At 40.0% G+C, this 12,275-nt stretch overlaps 1 protein-coding gene across 2 annotated transcripts in view; it reads left to right on the top strand.

Annotated features, from left to right (window-relative positions):
• LOC117324656 (atrial natriuretic peptide-converting enzyme-like) overlaps positions 1 to 12,275 on the top strand; it is a 159,140-nt gene that overhangs the window by 27,085 nt on the left and 119,780 nt on the right. The window contains exon 1 of one of the 2 annotated variants that reach the window (XM_033880600.1): positions 6,696 to 7,138. The exons of the other annotated variant lie outside the window; for it this stretch is intronic. Within the exon in view, the coding sequence (XP_033736491.1) occupies positions 7,079 to 7,138 (60 nt within the window). The 5' untranslated portion in view covers positions 6,696 to 7,078. Of the gene's footprint in view, positions 1 to 6,695; positions 7,139 to 12,275 lie in introns of those variants that run through there. 2 annotated transcript variants of the gene reach the window in all.

The following is a 12,275-nucleotide window of genomic DNA, read 5'->3' as shown; positions in this document are numbered from 1 at the left end:
TAATGGCGTCTAATTACAATCGAGAGCTGTCTCGATGGTGTTGTTTCACACAAACCTCAGGGAATCTAGGCCAGCTTTTGCTGTACCGGAAGTGAACAGGTTGAGGGAAAGCGTTAGTAATGGCCACCAGATCAAAGGGTCGGTAAACAACATGTAGGTCAGTGTGTGATCTAAGCAGAGACAATTATTTGGAGAGGAGGAAGTAAACAGACGTGGAACAATGGAGAAGGCTAGATCGGCAGATTTGCTGGCATATCAAAGGGTCAATGATCGACCCTGATGTTAGATACTAGCGTCTCGAGTTCCAAAAGCATGTTTCTTCTGGGGATTTTAAAAACTGACTTTCATTGAGGTATGAGTGTAGGTCAGGGAACCATTCAGTGAGTTGTAGTTTTGATTAGAACGCAAAACCTCAATACATAATCCTAATGCGAGATTGAGAGTGATAACTTGATAATATCATCCCTGTGGTGTTATATAAATGGGCCTACATGGAGGGCAAGGCGATTGTGTTGTCTATACGCCTCAGTTATATGGAGAATGACATGCGGTATTTACCACGGTAAAATATGACTGTAATCACAATCACGGTGACGCTTTCATGTCTTGCAGACAAAAGACAAAATCAATTTTCATCTCAAATAATACGCAAGGAGTAGGTTTAAATTGGCTGCAATTATTTACAGTTTGTAGTATTAGTTTTGTTAAACTTGCATAAAAAGGACTTTTAAGCTAGGCTTTCTATTTCAAATACAATTAATACTGTGTCGTACATATCCAATGACATGATATCTCCCAGGAGTTCCAGATGTAAGGCAACTCCACACAATAACGGAGACGTGCATACTCCAAGCTTCAATCGTAATATCACTGCAATTTCGTAAAAAAAAAAAAAAAACTACTTTCTTTAGCGTTCAGAATTAGAGAGGTTCTGGGAGCATGTTCCATCGCCTTCTGAGATTTATCCCTTCAGAATCGAGATACTGGGGATGGCGAAGCATTGTTCCGTCACACTCTCAGATAGACCTAACCGTTCAGAATGGTTCAGGTCCGTCACACGCTCAGATAGACCTAACCGTTCAGAATGGTTCAGGTCCGTCACGCGCTCAGATAGACCTAACCGTTCAGAATGGTTCAGGTCCGTCACGCGCTCAGATAGACCTAACCGTTCAGAATGGTTCAGGTCCGTCACACGCTCAGATAGACCTAACCGTTCAGAATGGTTCAGGTCCGTCACACGCTCAGATAGACCTAACCGTTCAGAATGGTTCAGGTCCGTCACACGCTCAGATAGACCTAACCGTTCAGAATGGTTCAGGTCCGTCACACGCTCAGATAGACCTAACCGTTCAGAATGGTTCAGGTCCGTCACACGCTCAGATAGACCTAACCGTTCAGAATGGTTCAGGTCCGTCACACGCTCAGATAGACCTAACCGTTCAGAATGGTTCAGGTCCGTCACACGCTCAGATAGACCTAACCGTTCAGAATGGTTCAGGTCCGTCACACGCTCAGATAGACCTAACCGTTCAGAATGGTTCAGGTCCGTCACACGCTCAGATAGACCTAACCGTTCAGAATGGTTCAGTTACTGAGGCTAGCGTAGCATTGTTCCGCCACACTCTCAGATGTCGGAAAGTATTGTTTCATCACATATAGAGGTTCTCTAAGATCAAACTCTTGTCATTTGGAAAACGATTCAAACATTCTTCCTGATTGACTTAAACCCAGCTGATTGACTTCAATTCAGCTGTTTGACTTTGACGTCAGTTCTTATAATAATGTCCAATAGTTTATCATTTTTAACCAACGGCCATTCCCTATTATTGGTGACACGTGACGACACAGACATTCCCTATTATTGGTGACACGTGACACCACAGACATTCCCTATTATTGGTGACACCGTGACACCACAGACATTCCCTATTATTGGTGACACGTGACACCACAGACATTCCCTATTATTGGTGACACGTGACAACACAGACATTCCCTATTATTGGTGACACGTGATCCTACAGACATTCCCTATTATTGGTGACACGTGATCCTACAGACATTCCCTATTATTGGTGACACGTGACAACACAGACATTCATAGATTTCCTACTGCAGGTAAAACGTGACATCATTGACTACTGAAGATAATTCGTGACACCGCAGTCTTCTGTAGATCACACGTGATACCGCCGTCTACTGTAGATGACACGGGATACCGCCGTCTACTGTAGATCACACGTGATACCGCCGTCTACTGTAGATAACACGTGATACCGCCGTCTACTGTAGATAACACGTGATACCGCCGTCTACTGTAGATGACACGTGATACCGCCGTCTACTGTAGATCACACGTGATACCGCCGTCTACTGTAGATCACACGTGATACCGCCGTCTACTGTAGATCACACGTGATACCGCCGTCTACTGTAGATAACACGTGATACCGCCGTCTACTGTAGATGACACGTGATACCGCCGTCTACTGTAGATGACACGTGATACCGCCGTCTACTGTAGATGACACGTGATACCGCCGTCTACTGTAGATGACACGTGATACCGCCGTCTACTGTAGATAACACGTGATACCGCCGTCTACTGTAGATCACACGTGATACCGCCGTCTACTGTAGATGACACGTGATACCATCGTCTACTGTAGATGACACGTGATACCGCCGTCTAATGTAGATTCTAACACGATTCGTTTGCAACGCGTGTTTTGATTGGTTGCGGACCGACTTCTAATCTGCGATAGAACCATGAGATATCCCGTTTCTAATCAAAACAATATGGCGTCAAGTTCGACTCGTAGCGAAATTCAACACTCTGCACCATTTATGATTGATGACCCGTGATATTGGAATCGAAAGTGAAGAAATCGAATAGAATGAATTAACTTAATAAATTTAACAAAAATCGTTAACTTCATTCTTACCGTCATTTATTGATTGAAACGTTCATTTCGTCCGTGTGTAAGCATCTAAAGTCAAGAAAATCCGAAATGAAATGGAACAAGTGCACATAACTTTCACATAACGATTGAGCCTATAGAAACACATCAACTCTGACTTTGTCAAAACGCCCATGTCGTTATGCATACTGCATAAATCCAAATATGTCGTTAAATCTTCTGTAACAGGACTTTCACAACAATCCAAATACACCGCTTCGTCAACATACAGATCGAACTCTCGCCAGTATGGGCGTGGCCAATTGACCGACTTTGAAAGCTTCTCTCTGATTGGTCAATCCGCCACAGTATGACACGTAACTAGCGGAGGTCACAGAGTACTTAACAGCGTACTTGTAGCGATGTAAAGCAATGTATCTAAATATATGCGATAGTAAACGTGTTAGAATGGGGATAGTACGTTGTTTTTCGTGGCTATACTGGCGATTAGAACATGAAATTTGGTTTAAACTCTCGACCTATCGGTCTCGAGTTCAAACCAAATTTCATGTTCTAATCGCCAGTATAGCCACTCAAAACAACATACTATCCCCTAAGTAGAAGAATAAGACACAAATTTTAGATATGTAATTAAAGCCAGTCAACCCTGCATATCACCTATACAAAAGTATAATTTTTTGTAATCTATACAACAGTTGCAATTTTAATACAGCCGTGATGGATAAGTTAACTTTTTTTCTCTGTTTTACAGACCTGTGAAAATCATGGTATTCACTTCGAAAAACCTTGAAAATTGCAAAATATTATGATTTTTTACCCTTCATATTGTTTTTTTGAACCTTTTTGAAATGAAATATGTCTATCCCAAAGTCAGAATTAATCTTGTTTTGGCATATGTTCATCATTTGGATTTCTGCTTTTTTACCTTGTCTGCTACACACCATTATTTTGCTGCATGTGATACTAAATTTACTGTGTAAACAAACTTCGGAAAATCCGGATATCTATAATTTCTAACCCATTTTTTAAACAATTGTGACATTCTCACTATATTTGACTTGACACGATGGTCTTTTCCTATGGTAGTCCTTAGTTTGTGAATCCGTCGACCTGTGGTTATGTTGTATCGGGTTGAGACACACGACCTCTTCATTACACGTACTAATACATCAACACGTTCTAATGACCTCTCCTGTGGTCCAATTGGATTGATATCAACGAGAGAGATGTAATTCACGGGTACAGTGTGGCTCTATAGATGTGTGTGGCCTTGTCCTGGTAGAGAGATGTGATTCACGGGTACAGTGTGGCTCTATAGATTTGTGTGGCCTTGTCCTGGTAGAGAGATGTGATTCACGGGTACAGTGTAGCTCTATAGATTTGTGTGGCCTTGTCCTGGTAGAGAGTTGTGATTCACGGGTACAGTGTGGCTCTATAGATTTGTGTGGCCTTGTCCTGGTAGAGAGTTGTGATTCACGGGTACAGTGTTGCTCTATAGATTTGTGTGGCCTTGTCCTGGTAGAGAGATGTGATTCACGGGTACAGTGTGGCTCTATAGATTTGTGTGGCCTTGTCCTGGTAGAGAGTTGTGATTCACGGGTACAGTGTAGCCCTATAAATTTGTGTGGCCTTGTCCTGGTAGAGAGTTGTGATTCACGGGTACGGTGTGGCTCTATAGATTTGTGTGGCCTTGTCCTGGTAGAGAGATGTGATTCACGGGTACGGTGTGGCTCTATATATGTGTGTGGCCTTGTCCTGGTAGAGAGTTGTGATTCACGGGTACAGTGTTGCTCTATAGATTTGTGTGGCCTTGTCCTGGTAGAGAGTTGTGATTCACGGGTACAGTGTGGCTCTATAGATTTGTGTGGCCTTGTCCTGGTAGAGAGTTGTGATTCACGGGTACGGTGTGGCTCTATAGATTTGTGTGGCCTTGGTAGAATGCTGACTGTGTACTGTCCAGATTATAAGTCGTGCTCATAAAAGCGGTTTTTTTTTCTTAGACACTGTTCACGCAGATGACGAGTCATCTGACAAATGTGATGACGTTTTGGGAGTTAGACAGGGCCCTCGGAGAGAAATGTTTGTGCGAAAACGTTGTTCTGTGTAGTGCCGATCGATGCCGAGAATTCATTTTGTATTTAGATTGCTATACCCTATGACGACAAGTATACAAGAATACGGAATTTTCATTTAAAAGTGTAAATCGCTTTATTAATTTCACACGAGTGGAAACGGTAACCGCGATAAGTCTTGTCAAGCTATAATTATATATATATTGAGCTCAATTTGATACCTCTAGTAAATAAAATAAACTTAAAATTTCGATACCAGCAATCATAACACTGCTACGTTACCGCAAGAGTTACTGTAAATCTGCTATTCGACTTCTAAATTGTGAAAGGAAAAGTGATCTTCCTGTCTACAACATATTAGCAATACATATACGATATATATATATATATATAGTCTTTATTAAGGACATGCTAATTGAACATTAGGCAAACTCTGTTATTGGGGTTCACTAAATATAAGTATCAAAATATAACAAGACTTATTTTATTTGATTAACAGTACATGTAGTAAATCGTGGATACGACGTTTCTGTCTCTATCTGGTCTTGTCGCCTCAGTTTCATGTGATTTACAGTGGTAAGTGGTAACCTTGGAAACGACCTATTTGTCTCTATCTGGCCTTGTCGACTCAGTTTCATGTGATTGTATAGTGGTAACCTTGGAGACGACGTTTTTGTCTCTATCTGGCCTTTTCGCATTGGTTTCATATGGTTTTACAGTGGTAACCTTGGAGACGACGTTTCTGTCTCTGTCTGGCCTTGTCGCATTGGTTTCATATGGTTTTACTGTGGTAACCTTGGAGACGACGTTTTTGTCTCTATCTGGCCTTGTCGACTCAGTTTTATGTGATTGTATATAGGTAACCTTGGAGACGACGTTTTTGTCTCTATCTGGCCTTGTCGACTCAGTTTCATGTGATTGTATATAGGTAACCTTGGAGACGACGTTTTTGTCTCTATCTGGCCTTGTCGACTCAGTTTCATGTGATTGTATATAGGTAACCTTGGAGACGACGTTTTTGTCTCTATCTGGCCTTGTCGCCTTGGCTTCATATGGTTTTACAGTGGTAACCTTGGAGACGATGTTTTTGTCTCTATCTGTCCTTGTCGTCATGGTTTCATGTGATCTCCCAGTTGTAACCTAAGAGACTACGTTGCCATCTCTATCTGGCCTAGTTTCCTTTGTGTTTTATGATTTACAGTCGTAACCGTTTAGACTACGTTTCTATCTCTATCTTGCCTTGTCTCCTTGGTTTTATTGTTACAGGTGGTTTGACGTTTAAATCGATCTTAAATATTTGTTTTTATTCGGCATCGTCTGCAGGAGGTGACCTAGTTTCGTCTTCGTCACTCTGGCCATAGTCGATATTGATGTCGGCACCATCAGTGATCCCCGTTAATGTCCCCACACTAAAAGTCCGACTTTATAATAATTTCCCCGAACATGAGCTTTCCTTGCGGCTCACTACAGAGCGATATCTATATGTCGCTTGTCTGTGATTGGCGGGTACACGCGACAGTAATTTGCATGAAATATAATTATTATTAATTACTTTAATTATATATAAAAGTGGGTCTCCTGGCGATTTCCTGTGGTGTGTGAAGTTGAGATAATTATCGACAAACTCTTGATGTGGAGTTTTGTTGGGTAAACAGACAGCGGAGACAGCATTTGATAGACAGACGGCAGTAACCGGTATCAGTAGTACAGACGCCTGTGGTCAGCCGAGTGTAATAGCCCTGGTCATCAACAGGCTTTTTGGTTATAGTGGTCAGTGGGTTTGGACGTTTGCCCAATAAAGACGTGAGACTGATCAGTACCACCTGTGGTTAAAGTCAACACCTGGTCAGCAGCAGAGGTCGAGCCCTCAACACTTACTTCCGACGTGGACAATTTGAAATCTTGTGTGGTCCTAATATATATTGTGGTCAGTATGTTACTGTGCCTTCTTGCAATGACATAAAAGGATTCGGACAAATGTGCAACAGCAGAGGAATGGTTAAACGGTCAAACCTGTACATTGACCACTGGTCTAATGTGACGTAAATACCACACTGACCACTCCCACCTCATCAGGGCGGGGCCATGCCGCACGTAAGGAAACAGCGCGAGCGGAATGCCCTCCTGGTGGGGCTCTGTATTGAGGTAAGGTCATCATCAGATAGCCACATATATATCTAATTAGCCAAGTTACTAGGAACCTGAACATGTGTCGATGTGTACCGCATTCTCACCGCTAATCCTGCTCACGAGCATTGCTGTACAGACGTACATTGTTCAGAGAAAATAGCTGATTCTTTTTCGTTATAGTGGAAACCGTTTGGTTTCGTAACGTAGTTAAATGCTTTCAGGTAAATACGACACCCTGTGGCAATACTTCCGTCTGGCCACAGAACAGGACGTGGCGACCTTTACGTCAACAAAACAACAACTTCAATAGTGCTACGATCATTCTTTCTGTGAAACGGTGTACTTTAATTTGGTAATATCGATTTGTAAAGGGTTTTCTCCAGACATAAATACAACGCTATCAGCCTATAGTTGCATACTGTTTTGAATTGGTTATGACAACGGGTGCCAAGGGATTCATGTGAAACTCAAAAAGACAGCCACGAAAGAAAAGAAATAAAAATAGCAATTTATGCAAATAGCAGCATATTAAATAGAACCATATGACACGATAACCGTCATAGCAGTATGGTCGGGTCATAGCAGTATGGTCGGGTCATAGCAGTATGGTCGGAGTATGGTCGGGTCATAGCAGTATGGTCGGGTCATAGCAGTATGGTCGGAGTATGGTCGGGTCATACCAGTATGGTCGGGACATACCAGTATGGTCGGGTCATACAAGTATGGTCGGGTCATACCAGTATGGTCGGGTCATAAGGGTCATACCAGTATGGTCGGGTCATACCAGTATGATCGGTCATACCAGTATGGTCGGGTCATACCAGTATGGTCGGGTCATACCAGCATGGTCGGGTCATACCAGTATGGTCGGGTCATACCAGTATGGTCGGGTCATACGGGTCATACAAGTATGGTCGGGTCATACAAGTATGGTCGGGTCATACAGGTATGGTCGGGTCATACAAGTATGGTTGGGTCATAGCACTTGTTTTAGGTCACTACGTTTGGACGATCGTGAATTTGGCGATATTGGGATCATCATACAGAAGGTATATTGGCACCCGTTAATGATCTTAGTTACATATTATATTTACTCCTAATATAGTTACTCATATCGACCGTTCTTGTTTTATGTGTTATAAAATATATACCTCAAACCGCGAAGTAATCACACAGTTAGAGAAAGTATTGGCAATTTCCTTGGTAGCAAACTGTCTTATAGGCTAAGGTGAGACAAACACGAAGTTATTTTTAACCAGGATCAGTCTATATCTCCTGTATAACTCACACTGGTAAATGGAAAAGCGCATCGTGAAAAGCCACACAGAATGCCGGATGTACGCAATTAAATTTAAATTAATTGCTGATCGTTCCTTGGGTCGACATAACCACACATACCTTGTAAAATTCTTACTTTTATAAGATTAATATGTAAAATTCCAACATGCATAGTTATATATACTTTATATATATGGTGTCGCCTTCTGCATATGTCAATACACCGAGACGTTCTTGTTGCTCCATCTCCGGTACCAAAACTCTGAAATCATGCGTCAGAAGCAGGCCAGATATGCAATTTATGTTTTTCGTGTAGAAAAGTCATTTTTCTGCTAATCCTTTTTATCTAAAATGTTAAAAATTATGATTTTCATAAAAAAAACATCACCGAAATCAAGACTTGCTGCATCGTCTGCAAGCTCTGCCTTCCCAGTATTGTATTAGCTTACATACATATATTACTCACTGGTCATTGTTCACTAAATATATCCATCCACATACTTTGCCAAACTTCAAAGCTACCACCATTGCTAATCACGTGACCCAAATCTCGTCACAAGAGGCTTTTGCCCGATCTGTTTACATTGAAATCTCGCGAGATCTTGTGTCCTGCCGATGGCGGCCATTTTCAAAACTATGCTGAAAACAGGTTTGAAAAGAATGTTGACGGATATATTTAGTGAACGATGATCAGTGAGTAAAATATGTATGTAAGCTAATAAAATGTTATCTTACCTTTTAATCGATGTATACATTTTATGTGCCAGGTTGAAGGGAAATGGAGTAAACGTTCAAACGCCGACCTGAGGGTGGGTCGGAAAAATTGCTCGTTTTCTGTATGGGTCGGGTTCTGATGTTAAATCGCCACAAGTCAGCTTGAAAGGCGATATTAACGTCAGAACCTTCGGATTATTCAGTCACTAGCCTATCGAAAACATGTAACACCAGGCTATATATTTGTTTCAATATTAAACGTTAAATGCATATTATGGATCAAACTAAATGATGTACTAGTTACCTGGGTGTTGGACCAACCTAACACCTCAGGGAAGAGTTTTGACTGCCGACTGATAAGGCATGAAACAACTGATGTGTTATCTGAATAATCCAAAAGATTTCACATATGAGATATTTTGTCATGCTAAGGAAACCCGTAAAAATTCTTCAGTAAACTTTTAATTCCGGCTTTGGTGCATACCTTTGGCCTCGCAGTACACTGTAAGAATTCATACAGACCCTTTTATGTGGTAGCCAAATTCCTGTTTTCAATTAAATACAACAAACCCTGATTCGGACTTCGAATCTAAGCGCGTTGCTAGAGATACTGTTTACAAATCACGATCAGAAAGACGCTTCATCGTAATCCTTTGGGTGTTTGGGTGTGTGCAGATGTTCATGGCCAGTCAAGTAAAAAATAATGACCGGTCAACAGTAGAAACTACTTAATTTATATTTACATAGAGAGTCAGGTAACAATTATAGTTAATGAATTTTGAGTTAATGCAGACAACGCGTTTCATTATTGATAAGTTAACTAGGATTAATGTTTTACCCACTTAGGACCTTACGTGTGTTATATAATTGTAATTGTACTATATTTAATTATGGCATATTATATGACTAAACAAAATGTAGATGTTTAAGTTGGTCTGTATATCCCCCTGTACCTAGGCAGACTACGGTGTAATTGTTAAGGCGGTTACCTCAGGTTTCGTTGTATTTTTAAGTTATAGTTGCACAAGTCTGTAATGTTTTTCTTATGGGTTTTTAACATTAGCTAAAATCCCAACTTTATTCATAAAAGATCCTTGCACTCATATGCACTTTAACATGATGTAAACAAAACATGCACTTTAACATGATGTAAACAAAACGTGTATAAGTCTAAAATAAAAAAAAATATATTTAACTCTCCTTAAACAGTTCGCCATTTAGATTTGAAGATTGTTATCACTCTTCCTAATAGCCATACGTAGGTTACTTTTGTCCTGTGATGTGCATGTGCAATCGTCGTTTTCTTTTCTTTATCTAATGGACAAGACATTCGAGGGCAATTTTAAATATACTATTTTCTTATTGCATACTATTAAGAATTGGATTTAGCCGAGATCTGTTCACGAAGAATAGAAAGAATAATCATAAAAAGAAATCTATCGCTTTATTTGAAAACGCACGAGCACAACACATCACAAACCTGTAAACAAATAATGGCACACTAAATGAATAGGCTACGATTGAAAAGGGTCACAATATCAGTTATGAAACAAAAGATCGCCATATTGGCAAAAGAGAACCAAAAGTCGCCGTAATGTGGACAATGCACGTATATTAATAGACGAGACAGAAGGTGTAGACTCTATGTACAGTAAAACTAACTGTTGTCAATACACATACTGTAAATATAATTTGGTACAATGTTGGAACTAAATGTTACGCTAAGCATTTATGGAGTGTGTGACAACTGGTTCGCAAGTGTGACCGGATGTGGTATCCTGGTGTATGCACAAATATAGCACATGCATCTCGCACACTAGGGAGACCGTCCTTTAAGCCTCACTATGTTTTCATAACACATCAATGTTTTACAAAAGCATCAAATGTATAAAATGATATGGTATGTATACTAATGATGATAAGATATGAGGGTTAATTCCGTAGTTTTTCATAGTTATAAAACCGGGAAACTACCAACTGATCACGAGGGGTCTCTGATTAGGTCTTCCACTCTCTATATGTTAATGTGCCTTGGAAAATATGTCGTGCACGCCTGCCAAAACTGGTTAGTTTTAAAGAATGGTGGACTGGCGATCAAAGACGAGCATCAGAAGCTCCACGTCGGTCAGGCGTATTGGTTACTGGCGTGAAGACAAATACATCACATCATCATCTACGTCTTACAGAGACAGTGTGAGTCTGTTAGACAAAAAACGAAAGACGACTCAACGTGAAACGTCTTGGCATTTGATAAACACACCTATTTATAATCCGGGTGTACTTTAATTTGGTAATCCTATTAACAGCCAGGATCATTTAAGGACGTGCCAGGTTTTGGAGATGGAAGAAAGCCGGAGTACCCGGAGAAAAACCCAACGACCTACGGTCAGAACCTGGCAACTGCTCCACAAAGGTTTCGAACTCGCAACCCAGAGGTGGAGGGCTAGTGATAAAGTGTCGGGACAATTAAACCACTCGGCCACCGCCCTTAAAGATACAATAAGAATATCAAGCAATCTTAGGCCAGATGCGTGCTGAATGGGTCAAATAGAGTAGATAATATTTCTTACCTATTTAAAGATTTTGGTGTTTTCTGGTTTGGTTTTGTTTTTTGTTCATAAGAGATGCTAACACTCAAATATGCCTAGCTGTGGTGAAATTCATATTAATTGTGAAAAAAGAAACGAAAAGAAAAATCCGTATATTACATAAAAACGCTGCTACTGCGTCCGCACGTGAAAATAATGTAAAGATAATAACACAATATATATTAGTAAAATAATGTAGAGATAATAACACAATATATATTAGTAAAATAATGTAGAGATAATAACACAATATATATTAGTAAAATAATGTAGAGATAATAACACAATATATATTAGTAAAATAATGTAGAGATAATAACACAATATATATTAGTAAAATAATGTAAAGATAATAACACAATATATATTAGTAAAATAATGTAGAGATAATAACACAATATATATTAGTAAAATAATGTAGAGATAATAACACAATATATATTAGTTAAATAATGTAGAGATAATAACACAATATATATTAGTAAAATAATGTATTGTTGGTCGATGAAGTAATATCTAGTTTCATTGCCAGCATGGTAGTAAGTGTAACCTCGAGCGTACATCGATCATTA

The sequence above is a fragment of the Pecten maximus genome, chromosome 1 (assembly GCF_902652985.1).
Source record: "Pecten maximus chromosome 1, xPecMax1.1, whole genome shotgun sequence".
Taxonomy (NCBI): domain Eukaryota; kingdom Metazoa; phylum Mollusca; class Bivalvia; order Pectinida; family Pectinidae; genus Pecten; species Pecten maximus.
Note: the sequence above shows the minus strand (reverse complement) of the source record. Positions and strands in the feature narration are given on the sequence as shown.